The 14,606-nt window shown below is 58.8% G+C and overlaps 1 protein-coding gene across 2 annotated transcripts; it reads right to left on the reverse strand.

Moving 5' to 3' along the window:
- Positions 1–292: 292 nt before the first annotated feature.
- Positions 293–10,898, reverse strand: ALX3 (ALX homeobox 3). Of its 2 annotated transcripts, none has more exons than XM_059375675.1 (4): positions 10,536–10,898; positions 5,173–5,489; positions 2,370–2,498; positions 293–2,024 (listed from the first exon to the last, which is right to left on the reverse strand). In XM_059375675.1, the coding sequence occupies exons 1-4, from the start codon at positions 10,810–10,812 to the stop codon at positions 1,716–1,718; spliced, it is 1,032 nt and encodes a 343-aa protein (XP_059231658.1). In that variant the 5' UTR covers positions 10,813–10,898; the 3' UTR covers positions 293–1,715. The 2 variants fall into 2 exon arrangements, with proteins under 2 accessions (XP_059231658.1, XP_059231659.1); XM_059375676.1 differs by lacking the exon at positions 10,536–10,898 and adding an exon at positions 7,928–9,425.
- Between the last annotated feature and the right edge of the window lie 3,708 nt (positions 10,899–14,606).

Consider the following 14,606-nt stretch of genomic DNA (forward strand, 5'->3'; position numbering starts at 1 on the left):
GTCAGTACAAAGAGGAAAGAAATCACCCGCAGCCTGGCCCTTGAATGGAGGGAAGGGAAGGAAGACACTGGTTTCTTCTAAAGGGTGCTTGAACCTAGCCACACTGTTAGAGGAAGGTCTGATCCTGATGGGGACTTGCTGCCTTTTTGGGAATGAGCACAGCACTGGTGTCTTTGTGTGCTCGGGTTTCTCCTGGAAGAGGAGGCCTGGGGTGTGGTGGCTGGGCTCCTGGCTGAGGCTGAGCTCTTCTGAGCAATGTGGTTGTGTTTACTGGGAGGGTGGGAGGGCCAGGCCCGCTTTCTTCCTGCCTTCCAGGCCGTGGAGATAAGGCAGAAAGTGGGGATGAAGGATAGAATGGCTAATACTCTGAAACCACAAGAAAGAGTCCTGGCTTTCGTCTCCGCCCCACAGCTCAGACAAGCTCCTGGGGCTTCTGGGAGAAGGGGGCTGCCCCACCCCCATGGTTCTGGCCCAGGAGAGCCCAGAGCCCTCAGTGGGCTCCCCCGTCTTTCATTCCACCCCCCACTTCCACTGCCAGTTCAGCCACAAGTTTATCTTTGCCTTCCCACTGCCAGTCCCCCATTTTTCCTTCCACATGGGCCCAACTGCCCTAGAGCTGGGCTCTTCTTCCTGCCACCCACACCAGCTGATCCTGAGCAGGTGACAGGGCCAGGCATGGCATCGCTCAGCCTAGGGGCCCTGCTGCAGGCCTACCTTCCCCTAGCCCCCAGGATCCCTGCTGGCCCCTCAGGAGGGCCTGGCCCAGCCACAACCCTGGGCACAGACCAGCTAACCAAGTGCCAAAGCCCGACACAATTGCCTGTTCCAAAAAATACTGCCATCTTTATCAATATGCTGGGCAGCACTTTTTTATTTTTTTATTTTTTTATTTTTTTATTTACAAAAGTGGGTGTTGAGATCTCAGGGGCTTAGACTCTGTGGAAATCTCTTTTATTCTTACCAACATGTAACAAACCAAGGGAGCCTACAGCTTCCATGGCATAGCTCTGGCCTTATCCCATTGAAGAGAATCCAAATATTTGGTGGTGTCTGGGGGACTTTCTGCTCCCTTGCAGGGGGAGAGGCGTGTTGGGAGAGGGAGCACAGGGCAGGAGTTAAGGGGTAGGCTGGATCAGGAGTGCCTGGCACCATTTCCAGGGACAGCCTATGCACCCTTGTGAGCTCCAGATGCTGAGCGCTCGCCCCCTAGTGGTGGGTGGGGGAAATAAGGCTGGCCCCAGATGCTCATGCAAGCCATGTTTCCCCCAAGTCACAGAGAGCTTTTCCAGCTTCAACCTTTGCCATCCTCTTATTCTCCTGGGTTCCCTGAATGAGGAACCAATTCAGCCATTTCAGCTGGTGGGGTGACACTTAAACTCAGACAAAGTCTGAAGGAAGCAGGGCAAGTGTCTTCCTCGAGCCCAGAGTTGGATGAAGGGACCCAGTGTGTAGTAGGAAGAGTCCTACCTGCTTTGCAGCCCCCTTTGTCCTGGGCAGCCCCACCTTATTTTAAGAGAAAAAAAAAAAAAAAAACTCTAGCTTGTCCCCTGCAGGAGGCTGAGTATCCCAGCTGCTCTCCTGGGGCCTCCGGGAACCATCTCTGGGGCTTGGAGACAGAGGTATGTCCTCTCTGGCCCCCAGGCTGGAATGGGGTGGGAGCAGCTGGGAACAGAAAAGCGGGGTGGGCAGCTTAGTCTGCATGTCTACACAACCAATCACGTGGTCCAGTTCAGTAGGGTGGGTGGCTCCTTGGACTTCACCCTGAGCGAGATGAGGCTTGGAGACTTATAGTTGCCATCTGGGGGAGGCTCAAAGCCGTGACCCCCCAGGGCCGGGGAGAAGCCATGGATGGAGTATATGCCAGGGTGGGCTCCAGGGGAAGCTGGCACCCCCATGAAGCCGGCCACATTCCCGTGAGAGTGGGAATACGGAGACATGCACGGCGAGGGCATGCCCTCTGGATTCACGAGGCAGGGTCCGGGGGGGCTCCCAGAACCTGGAGTGGGCCACAGGGAGTTCTGCAGCTGAAAAGAGAGAAAAGAAGGCCCATGAATCAATAGCCCAGGGGCTGCCTCCCTTACTTGGGGGTTCTGTCTCTGCCCTTAGGACTCCAGAAACTTACCCGGCAAGCTCTGCTTGACCGGGGTCTGGAATCTGCTCCCTCCTACCCCTGACCCTCAAAATGGAATCCAGGAGAACCCTGCCACTGCGCCAAGTGAGGTTTCCTGTGGTGCAGGCATCGTTCATGAGACAGGGAGGAGCCCTGCTTGGTGGAGGACGAGTGATTTACCCACAGTTCCACAGAGCCCTAATGCTGCTTCAGGTCTCCTGGGGGCCAGGCCCTGATGCGGGGCTGGGTGGGGTATCACCTGCGGGTGGCTGTCAGTTCGGGGCAGCACAGAGATGTCGTAGGCAGATGTGAAAGGGTTCCGCCCCTCCTGGATCTTCCCATATCGCTCACGCTTCCGCCACTTTGCTCTGCGGTTCTGGAACCACACCTGGGGACGGAGGGGAGAGGCTGAGGGAGTGACACAGTGGCCCTGAGGTGGGTGGTAGTGTCCTTCTGGAAGGTATGGAGCTGGCTCCCGCCTGGAGGACCTTGAGCCGCCTATAAATTCCTATTGTTCTCAGGGCTGGGGAGCCCGGAATGAGGTCTAGGAAAAATCTGACTTTGGAGGGAGTTTCTTGGTCCCTTGGGTCCCCATTACCCTCAGACACCAGGCTAAGTCACTCTCTTGGTTCTCCTGCCCGCTTGGGCCACTAAGGGTATCATGGGATCTGTGGCCTCAGAGGCTCTGGGCCCCACCTAGGCCTCCCTTACCTCATCTCCAGTCCCAGGCCATCTGCCCCGGGCAGCTCCATAAGAAGACCCCTGGGCCCTGAGCCCGCTCTTCCCTACAGCCTCATCCCCAACGAGGCAGTATCACTGGATTCTCCCCCACTTGCTTCCCATGCCCACTTGCCTTTGAACCCATCCACCACCTTGAAGGTCCCCTGTCTTGGCTTGGGCCTCCCTGCCAAGGCTGCCCAACGCACCCTGACACACATACGTACATCTCCTGGGTGTCACACGGGCATCTCATACTCACCCCACCCAATTACCATTGTCTGCTTTGTAATCTTTGTGCCTCCCCTCATCTGCGAGCGCCTGGCAGGTGAGGGGCGCCCACCCGTGTGCTGGGCGCTTATGTGTGCATCTATGATGGATCTGTGGGCCCTGCGGCTCTATGTTTATGGTCCCCATGCATGTGTTTTGTGTTTCTATCATTTAATAAACATTTCTGTGTCAGACTCTGGGCTGGATGTTGGCAATGTCAAAACTGAACCAAACCATCCTCTTGCTTTCTAGGGATCTAGCTGGGAGCCACAACAAATTCTATGTGTGTGTGTGTGCATGTGAATGTGTAAGGAGCCCCACCTCAGCCCCTCATTCACACCCCCATGGTGGCCGTTCCTACCTGCACAGGCAGGTGAAGCCATGACAGTTAAGGAGCTTGGCAGACCCCCAGCCCACCAAGCCTCAGAGGCAGAGAGCCCAGAGCAGGCCTGGGGCAGGGTCAGGGAGGGACCATCCTGCCTGCCCAGCTGCTGGGCCTTCCCTTCTCTATCCTCCCTGCCCCACAGGCAACTGAAAGAGTCTGGAGTGAGTGAAGGGGGCTGCTTCACTGGGCGTTCTTCCCCACCATCCCTGATTGTCTCTACATACCCCACCGTAGCCTTCCACCTACACTTGGGCCTGGCCCTCTGCTCTGTTCTGTGTGGTGGCTTACTGCTCTCTGTGGGGCAGGGCCCACAGGTGGCTCTCACTTTCGTGTCAGAGAAAAGAGCCCTCCTCTGGGGCCTCAAGCGTCAGTCTGGGGGCCTACAGCCGGCCCAGCACCCCCTCGGGGTTGAGAAGGCCTGGGAGAGGAGTACGGAGATGTACTCCAGCTCTCCAAGGAGTGCCACGGCCATGGCCTTTGGGACCCTACCCCAGAGGCTCGCTGAGGGTCTGGAGACTTGATGTTCTGGACTTCGGTGGCTCAAGGGCTCTGGGACTGTTGTGAATGCTTGGCCTCTTACCCTGCTGGCCCCGGCCCTGGGTACTCTATGAGCACAGTCCTAGAAGTGTGTTTTGGGTGCCACCTGGGGTGGGGTGGGGGGAATGAAAGCAGGAAGACCCAGAAGAGAAGGGGGAAAGAGCCCAAGCACCTCTGGTCCTATGCTGAAACCCGCTGTGGGGCCTTCTCTGCTAGAAGGCAGCTGGCCTCTTTGGGAGGTCCCATACAGGGTGTGCTATGTATGAGCTCTGTCCCTATGAGATCTCTTCTGCAAGGGGAAAGAGAATTTCCTCTGTCTAGAGGTCACTTTCTCACCTCTCCCAAGAAGCCCAAATCCCACCCCTCTCCCAGTGACTCCTGCCTGGCCTCAGAGAGCCTGCTGGACACCACACGGAAACAAACACCATCTTCCTTTTGGGCCAAGCTTTTCCCGAAGCCTCTTTCCCCATCCGCACCCTCTGCTTGCCATCTGCCTCTTCTTTCTCACCTCCGATGTGTCTTGGAAATGGACTTTCCTTCTCCCTTTCCCTTGTTCCAGCATCCATCCGTCCCCTCACGCCCAACAGGAAGCTGGCCACAGCCCTACCCGGGAAGCCCTGGGGCCTGATCTCTGCTGGGGAGAGTGGGTTGGGTGGGGAAGGTGTCTGGGAGCTGGGGGGGCCTGAAAATCGCTGGATCGGGATAGCTTTGAGCATCACTGAACCTCAGACCCCCCCCTCCTTCATTGGGGACCCACCTGCTCTGGGCAGCTGCCTCAGGAGCTGCCGGATGTGTTCAGCCTTTCACTGCTTCTGAAAGGCTGCTGCATCTTGATGCTCAAAGACTATCCAAAGTGAGATCGAGACATTCAACGACATGCACTAAGTCACCTGGTCAGCTAGAGAGTGGCAGAGCTAGGGCTCCCAGACAGGTAGGTCTTTGAACTGCCAGAGGCAACTACCCCATGAGGCACTTGGGCTACAGCGGAGCTGGGCATGGAGGGGGAGCCGAGGGGTGGCAGGCCAGGGGCAGGCACCAGGGAAAGGCGGCTCTGCATGGCACCAGCGCCCACCTCTCCCAGCCCTTCCATGGCCTGGCCCACGGTCGGGGCGGTCGAGGCAGCCAGAGAGGCCCACGGCCGGGGTGCCCTCACCTGTACCCGGGCCTCAGTTAGATCCGTTCGCAGAGCCAGCTGCTCCCGGGCGTACACATCTGGGTAATGGGTTTTCTGGAAGACTTTCTCCAGCTCTTCCAGCTGGAACGTGCTGAAGGTCGTGCGGTTCCGGCGCTTCTTGCTCTTATTCTTGGCCAGCTCCATGGAGTCCGGGAGTCCCGGGGACAGAGGGACATGCAGGCTGGCCAGACAAGGGCCCGGGGAGCCTTGCAAGCTAGAGGGCCCGTCTCTGGGGCCCCCTCGGCAGTCCAAGGGCAGCTGGGGGAAGCTGGCAGCTTTGGAGGCCTTCTCCTCAGCTGCAATGGAAAACACAAAAAGGAGGATGGAAACCGAACCAGGAGGTTTTGTGGGTGGACTGGGGGAGGGGGCAGAACGTTTGACGCTTCAGTCCCCGCCTCCCCCTTCCTTTCTCTTCCCTCGTCCCAGCAGCCACCCTGCACGGGAGCCTGGCATTTGGAGGCCTGTGTGCTGAGCCTCCAGCTCAGGGGGCCCTGGGGAACCATGTGCTCTGTGGTCGGGCGGATCTGCTGGGGCCAGAAGAGGGTTCATTTCGGGGAAGCGCTTTGTGGTGGCGTGGCCCACAGGGCATGGGGGTGCCAGGACTGGCCCCCTGGGCAGGGCCTAGCACAGAGGCGGCAGGAGGGGGTGAGCCCCCGGGGTGGCTGGCATCTCCCGCCCCTGCCAGGAAGTGCCTCCTTGGCCCTGCTGCGGGGGCTGTGGTTCCCAGGTCCTCACGCCCCTGCCTCTGGTCCCAGGTCCAGGCAGGGGACAAACAGGGACACTCAGAGATCCCCTTTGGCTGGTCTCGTTGTGCCTCATTGCCCAAATCTCAGGGCAATGACAAATCCCCCTGCCCCAGGACATGAAGGACAAGATGGGGCAAAGAAGCATCCAAAAGACATTGTCTCATTCCTCCAGAAATTGTGATGTTTGACCCAACATTTAAGCTCCAGCATTGGAGAGCAGGAGGGTGAAGGCTTGGAGGACCAGTGTCGAAAGAGGCCTCAGCTCCCAACCCCATCACCCTCAATGACTGTCCCTCCCTCCTCGGCAGTTTCCGATGGCTCCCCCATTGCCCAGGATGAGCAAGCAGGGAGGGGTGACCTGACTGCTGCTGGGCATAGTTCCCAGCAGCCCCACTCTGACACGCTAACCCGTACATGAGAGGCTTGGTGGAGCCCTGCCACAACCCGGTCATGGTGAAAAATAGGTCACCCCGATCGCTCTGCCCACTCCTCTGGCAAGCGGCATTGCCATGAAATCTCGAGAGCCCGCTGGGACAGCAGGAGCACAGCCACAAAGGCGCCCCACTGACTCACAGGGTCCTGGCCTGGCCCCGGCCCATCCCAGGCAGGGGTCTGAGCCCCAAGAGGCCCAGAAGGCCGGCACCAAGAGGCAGTTTCCTCCTTGGGACTTGGTGTCAGGATCACAGTTGTCATCAGGGAAAAATGGGACCAGAGAGATGGGATTTTTGGGTTCTGGCTCTGATGATTCCCCATCTGCATTATGGAGGACAAGTTGGGCAGGGTCCCCCTCAGCCGGAAGGTGGTCAGGGACCTCCCAGGACACCTGGGCTGTGCAGGAAGCTCCAGGCTGTGCAAGGATCCTGGAGGCCTGGCAGGGTCAGGGGCCTGGCCTCGGGTACCAGGCTCATAGCTCAGGCATAGCATCGAGGAGAAAGTGCTCCAGCCACTAACTTCCGTTCTTGGCCAACATATTTTGGTCTAGAGATAACTCCATGGGCAGCCGCTTAGGAAGAAGGACTCATGGAAGCTGAGCCAAACAATTGAAAATGGTCAGGGGGAGTGGGAGACTGGAAAGGGACACCCTGCCTCTAGCAGGTTTGAGAGGGAGTTCTTGGAGTCCTGGGTTCAGAGGGAGCTCCTGCTGGACTACAGGCAAAAAAGGGTGAGGATGGCGAGGAGATGGGGGCGAGGGGAGCAATGACATCACTGTAGGGGGTTCTCCAAAGTTCTGAGGCTTTGCTCACCTGGCTCTTGGGTCTGTTGGAACAGGATCTGCCCAAAGGAAGTGACCAGCTCTGGGCTCTGAGCTGCCAGAGTGAGAGATAAAAGCGTGGCAGGACTTTTCAGAACAGCCACCCAGAAAAGGGACCAAGCCTGCTGGCCTCTGCTGGCCTCCTATGCCGGCCCATTCTAGAGCCCTTCCAGGAGACTAGGGTACTTCTCCCCTCTTCATCGCCATGGGCCTGAAAGCTCCATCTACCTGGAAGCACCCCCCCTTTTTGGGGGGACGGGGCACACCTCCTAGAATCTCTCCTGAAGAGCAAGGCTTAGGGGAGAAGAGGGGAGGTGGGATCCGGAAAAGCAGCAGTCAAGAAAAGAGAGGCAGCCCCAAGATTTGAGTCTGCAGTTGCAAGGAGTAGGTGTACTGGCACTTTCAAGGTGTACTGGCAGTGTATGGGGGTCACCTGCACCTGGTGGAGACCCTGGGTGGTTAAAGGGGGAGTGTTCATAGCAGAGATTGGAATCCTGGGGCCCAGCACCAGGGGGTCCACAGCCTGCACAACCGCAACACCACAGCAGAAGTCTGTGGGGCCTGAAAGACAGAAACCAAGGCAAAAGCCTCTGACGCTGCCACCGTGCTCCCTCCAGCTCCCTCCCTGGGCTGCTCTCCCGCACCCTGCCAGCCCCAGAGCCCCGGCTTCCCCAGGAGAGCCGACAGCCCCACTGCCCTCTCAGCCAGCGTCCACTGAGGCCTCCAGACTGAGCACCTGGTTTTCGACCACGGCGGGCGGGAGTCTTGCTCTGCGCTGTTTCCCACGCCATCCGCAGAGCTCGCAGAGGCCTGGGCTCTGGCAGCTCTGGCTGGTAACCTGAAGCCGTTGTGGGCATAAACCCCGGGCGCGGGACCCCAGTGGGCCCTTGTGCTCTCGACAGTTTCCACCTTTGGCCTAGACGCCTCAGCTTGGGGCCCTCCCCAACTTGGAATCCTTCACGAGGTCTGCGACCCGAGCGGTGAGCGAGGCCTTCAGTGCTCCGCTCAGGGCCTCCGAGGTGGCGGGCGCGTTCCCAGGTCAGAGAGCCAAGCCAGGGAATGGACCGGGCGGCCCCCGGTGGAGCGGGAAGGAACGGCCGGGCACTTCTCCGGTCCTCTGAGCAGCCGCGCGCACGGGGCTCAAAGGGTGGCCGGCACCGCCGGGACGCGGCCAGGGTCTAGGGCAGGGCTGGGCGCTCTCCGCCAAGGGCACCGCAAAGAGCGGGAGAGGAGCTCCAGGCTCTCCAGCGCGCGACTGCCCGGGCCTCCGCAAGATCGCGCCGCAGATGGGGCGCAGCTGCGCGCTCACTGGTCTGAACTGGAAACGCTCGTAGCCCGTCATTTGAGAAGCCGGGAAATAAGGCGGTTTCCCCCTTTGCCGCCACTTCCCACTTGGTAGACTGCGTAGCCCTAGTCCCCTCGGGGCCGGTCCTCCCCAGCAGCCCCGCTCCGCCGCAGGGACGCAAGGGGACCGCGCCTGCCGAGTTCCGGCCACGGCACCCGGGAGGCGAGCGGCGGCCGGGGTCCCAGGCTGCGCTCCTGTTTTTTCGTTTGGGCGGTCCTCCGCTCCGCTTGAATCGTTCATTTTCCTCTTCCACTTGATCTCATTTTGCAGCTTTCTGCTCTTTTAAGATCTCCCTGTTTCTCCTTTCATTTTTTCTGCTTCTACTCTTCGTCCCTTCCCTCCTTCTCCATTTACCCGCTTCGTTCGATCGTTCTTCGATCCTCCGCTTGCTTTTTCCCTTCTGTTCTTCCGTTCGCTCTCCGTTTATTTCTTAACATTCTGCACTGCTTGCCGACTTTGTCTACCTCTCCTTCTCCGTTGTTTTGTTCAGTTTCCTTTTCCTTATTTTTGGTGGTTGTTCACACTCTTCGGTTTTAGTTCTACGCATTTCGTTGTTGACATCCTCGCCATCGCCGGGTCCCTCCGCGCCCCGCCGCTCCTTGTGCCCCAGCGCTCTCCACAGTGTGCCAGTCCCGGCCTTCCCGCGGTGCCTGCGGGATCCGGCGCGCCCAGCTGGACGCGGGCCTGTGGGGTGAGTCCTGCCGAACGCGGCGCGCCTAGCCAGCCCGGGTACCTGTCCCCGGCGTGCTCATGGCGCTGCGCGGCCGCCGCCGTCTGGCTGGGATCAGAGGAGCCAGGCCAACTGCTTCTCATTAAGTCCCAACTATGGTTTTTATCAGGAGAGCCTCTTTCAAAGGGCACAGACACGAAGCTCTGCGGACTCGCTCATTTCCTCCGCTGACCCCCACACACCTCCCCGCCCTTCCCGACACATTCCCATTGCCCCGGCTGGGCGAAGGCCCGAGCTGCCTGGCCATTCGGTGGAGGCCGGCCAGGCGCCAACGGGTTGAGGCCGACCTCAGAACATTCAGCTCTGGGCCTATGGTGCGGGCCGTAGCAGCACAGATGGGGCGGGCGCCCAGACTCCTTACAGGTCAGCAAGTGCAGCGGTGGCGGCCGGGCTGCCCGCCCGTGTGGCAGGCCCCGGCGTTCAGGCGCGTTCTCCGGAGTTGGCGCGGTCCAGCTGGCCTTGGCGCATGGGGCACCGGCCCAGGAGCCCGAGGCGCCCAGGAAATAGGCCCGCCCGGGCTGCTCTCGACGGCCCCAGCCGTGACGATCCAGTAAGCCAAGACTGCGGGAAAGGCGGCCATCACCGTGCTTAACGACGGGGAGGCCAGGTTAGTCTGAGAAATAAGAACACAATTATTCCGTATTGAGAACGGCCCCGGCGCTGCCGACCGGCCGCGGCCGCGCCGCCGAATGCCTAACGCCCAGGCAGCGCCTTCCCCACCGAGGCTGGGCCTGGGGAGGAGAAGCCGGCGGCGGCCAGGCCGCAGCCCTCGGCTGAGTCCTGCTTGGCCACTCCAGGTCGGGGCCCAAGCTCAGGGCCCTGAACGGGCGCCGCACACAAAAGGCGCGCTTCTCTCCCTGCATCGGGACGGAGGGCTCAGGGTGGCGCCCAGGACCTGGGCCCCGTCCGGGCTTCTGGGTCGGTGGCAGTTCCAGGCCAACTCCGGCCAAGCGTGATTTCTCCTTTTCCGCCTCCGGTCGCTTCGGGTCTCACTGGGCCCGGGGCCGTCGCCGCTCCACCCTCGCGCTACCTCCCGCCTCCCATTCCAGCCACGGGAGACACGGGAGGCTCTGCCTCACTCGGGACGCTGGCTTTGCCCGGCCGGGACCGGCACCGGTGGGGCTTCCGAGGGGGCCGTGGCGGGGGGGCTAGAGGGTCAAAGAGTCGAGAGCTGGGCGAGCGGGCGAGGGGAGTGGGAAGGCCCGGGCCAGCCGGGGAAGGGAAGGAGAGCGGGTCGGGGCTGCGCGCTGCGCCCGCGCCGCGCGTTACCTTCCGCGGGGCCCTCGTAGAAGTGGCTGCCGTTGAGCGCCGGGCCGGGCCCGAGGTCCTGCAGGTACTTGGCGGGCGGCTTGGCCGGCTCGGGGAGATAGGGCTCCAGGGGCCCGCAGGCTGGAAAACGGGTCAGGCGGGGGCCGCGGGACGGCGCGGGGTGCAGGTGAGGCGCGCCGGCGGGGGTCCCCTGCGGGCCGGGTGGCTCGTCCCCCGCGGCCGCGTAGGGGCCGGGCCCGGGCCCCACGCCGAAAGGCGCGCAGCGCTCGGGGTCCATGCCGGCTCCCGGCGCACAGGCCGCGGGGGCTCCGGGGCTAGCGCTGCCCGTGCGGCCTGTGAGCGCCCGCCAAGGGGGAGGGACCTTGGCGCGGGGGCGCGGAGCCCCCGGGAGCGGCGCGCGCCGCGGGGGGCGGGGGACAGGGGAGGGGGCCGCGCCTCTGACTTAATGCTGGAACCATCCACGTCACGTGCGGCCCCGCGCGGGTTAACCCCTAGGAGTCCGGGAGCCCCCTGGATTCACCCCAGCCCGCGTTCGTCAGAGGCAGTTCGAGCAGAGGGAGGAAGCCACCTTCTCTCGACGGCAGGGTCCGTTTTGTCTGCCCATCTTGGTGAGTCCCTTGCTCAGAGCAGCACCCTAGGTCCTGACATCCAGCCTGGAGCTTCTCGCCCCTAGAGGCGTGATGCACGCCCAGCAAACACTCTTAGGCCTGGTCTCCCGACAGAAGCCTCGGATAAGGGCTGTCTGGGGGAGGGGCTGGGCTGGGACTTTACCTAACTCTTTGCTGGGAGCTGGAAAGACCTTGCCTCAGGCAGAAACACCTCCCTTGGGGATTTCTTGTTTCTCCCTGCGACAAGAGTCCTTGGGGAGAGGTGTTTGGAAACAGCTCTAATCTGGGAAAGTTTCGGCCAGGGCGCTGTCATTAATTAGCTGTGGGACCTTGAACTGTGGCTAGTGTCTTCATCTGACTCTGGATTATTTCTGTGTATTCCTGGTGGGTTTGAGAAGCAGAGGCTGAACCAGAAGGGGCAGGGAGACTTGCAGGGGCAGCTCAAGACTGGACAGGGCCTAGCAGAGGCTGTCTTTGGAGCAAGTGAGAGGGTACATAGAAGGTTTGGGGTTTGAAAAGCAGGCATGAAGTGAGTACCTTTCCAGTGATCTGAAAGTGCATGGGGATCTACTGGAGAGAGGCTGCCTGCAGCTCAGACCCCAAGGCTCTACCGCCCCAGGCCTGCCCTTTTACAGGGAGGTGAGGGTAGGGTTGCATCTCCTAGGAGCTGAGTCTCTCCCCACCCCCCACCCCCGCCCCCACCAACAAAAGGATGCATAGGACTAGGGAAGTAGCTTGGAATTTCTGAGAAGAGAAATAACCCCCACCCTAAGATCTGAGAAGACATTCCTGACCTGGGACCCTGCTCCCTTCTGTGGATTGAGGAGTCCCCAAGTCTGGGTTACACCGCTTTTTATTTTCAGTGCCTCCAGAGACTAGTGAGTGGGACAGGGAGTTAAACATCGTTTGTATTTCATTTGAATTCTCAATTTTTAAAGGAATCCAAGAGGCCTGGTGTGAACACCTCCCTCTTCCGCTGGGGGCTTAGAGGGGGTTTCTTGGCTGTCCTCAGCCAGAGTTGGGCTGTAAATCAAGGCCAAACAGGAACCAGAAGCCTTGCATCTCACAAGTAGTCATTAAGCCATTATTAAACATACCGTAACTTCTCTGAAGCCTTATTGGTTTAAACACCACATTGGAGGCATTATGGCCATTAGGGCCCCTGATCACAGGCTGCAGACTGGGCTAGTGAGGTGGGAGCACCTGGGGCTGGTATTTCCAGCCAAGAGGGAGGTTCAGCTCAGAATTAAGCTTTCCTCTCTGGCCTCACCAGGAGCATCAATTCTCAAGGACCCAGTGGCTCACAGCTTTGGGCAGTCAATTTGCCTCAATCCCTTTCACTTATTAGGAAGGTTTTCCAATAGTTCTTGGGCTTGGGGCTGTGGATATTTTGACTCTTCGGGACGATGTTCGCGTCCACGCAGGACGCCACTTCTGTTCCACAAAGGAATGGAGCAGCTTAGTGAGAGAGATGCACAGAGGATGCAGGAAAAACATCACCAACAGTTTAAGCCGGGCTTAAAGGCCAAGTGTTTTGCCTCAGGTGATAAAACTTTCTCAGCCTCAGTTTCCTTGTTGTAAAAAATGGGCTGTGCACATGGACAAAGGATGTTGGAGACTCGCTGATGTTTTGATGGGTGTTAGATCATGAGATTATTATTGCCATTATGATATCCAAGAGACGGCAATTGGTGGAAGGTTCCTGACCCCGGGGGCTGAGTGGGTTAGAGGCTGGGGCTGATCAGACAGACCTAGAGACCCACAGCCCTGCCCAAGCCCAGAAGCTCCTCCTGCCATTCCCCGCTCTCTGACCAGAACCATTTTCCATGCTGCCAGTTGAACTGAGACTGAAGAAAACCCCAGCTTTCATTCAGATCGGATGGGTAGATAGAATTGCCCTCTGGATGGCTTTTTCTCCCAGGATCATTCGAGGCAGGGTACGCTTTCTTGTTCCCGTTTCAAACCACTAGTGCAAATTCTTTACCTCTATGAGATCTGGGGAGAGTTTGATGGGGCAGAGGCACATAGAAAACACAAAAGTGGCACTCGTGGAATTGCCCCTTACGAGGGCTGAGAGATCCTGGAGTACCACAGGGGCCCTCATCTTACAGATAAAAGCAATGGCTGATAACGTCTTCCTGCATGTCAGCCACTCTCTCATGTATCCTACAGACACGGGTTTATTTAATCCTCCCCAATCCAAGAAGCAGGCACAATTATTATCCCCATTTTACAGAGAAGAGACTGAGGCCACAGAAGGGAGCCATTTGTCTAGGGTGGCCAAGGCCACTTCATGGCAGAACCAGAATTGATGCCCATATCTGTGGTCCCGCACCTGACACCGAGCACCTCTTGGTCCTTCTTCTTTGGCTAATATGACAAAGTTGAAATCGTCCAGTGCACACCCTCATGTTCCTGGAGGAAGGTTGGGACTTTTCCCTGAAAAGGAAGTCAAGGCCAGAGTGGACTAGGGACAGAGGTGGTCCAAGGTGGAACCACAGCGCTGCCTTCCTACCCACAGAGTGGCAGTTTACTGAGACACCCCACCCCTCATGGGGGGTAGCCAGGGTGGCTGGGACAGTAGGTACAGGGTGGTTTCTGCTAAGCTGAGACCAAACGAGACAGAGCTTCAAGCACCTGAGAGGTTTTACAACCCACTGGTACCGCCAGATGTGGGGCAGTGTCTTAAGAGAATGTGTGAGTTCCCCATGCCTGCTCTTTGATGGCCGCATGCGTTGTGGTAGCATCTGTCACTGCTGTATGATCCGTGGAGTAAGTGAGAACTGACGCGATGATCCCCATCACATGAAAAACCTTAAAGCAACAACACCAACTAACTTCCCACCTGCTGAGAAAAACCACTCCTAAAATAACAACGGTACTTACTGACTGTGTCTAGGCAGCTGTTCTTCACCAGCCAATTGCCTCATTTATTCATTCCCTGGGAGGACCTACTGTGTGGCAGGCATGTGTGCGGGCACTGAGATACTAGATGTGCCTCCTGCCTTTGTGGGGCAGACACTTGGAAATGTCTCCTCCCCCACAACAAAATCGGCATTGGGGTTTGAGTTAGGATGGAACCTGGTCTCAAGAGTGGAGTTCCTGATGTCTAGCCTCACCTGGGAGATGGGTTCTAGAATCAGAGAAGGAGCCCCAACTCCCGCTCTCTCATTTTCGACATCCCTCAGCCTCCACCACATTCCGTTTCCCCAGTGGATATCTGAAAGGGGTCGGAACAATGGGAAAAATGTCACCTCAGATCTGACATAGACAAACCTTCCTTTCAGACAGGAAAGACTCAGTTGCTTCTTTTTTTTTTTTTTCCCCTCGAAGGGAAGACCGTTGGTACTGCCCTTGTCCTGTTTAGGCTCTGAAATCCTAGACTGATCCCTATGAAAATTCTGGGTTTGGGAGCCCAAGGAGATTGTTTCTCATTAGTGACATTCTTCCTGGAAGGTCAGGC

This window comes from Mustela nigripes, chromosome 14 (genome assembly GCF_022355385.1).
Source record: "Mustela nigripes isolate SB6536 chromosome 14, MUSNIG.SB6536, whole genome shotgun sequence".
NCBI lineage: Eukaryota > Metazoa > Chordata > Mammalia > Carnivora > Mustelidae > Mustela > Mustela nigripes.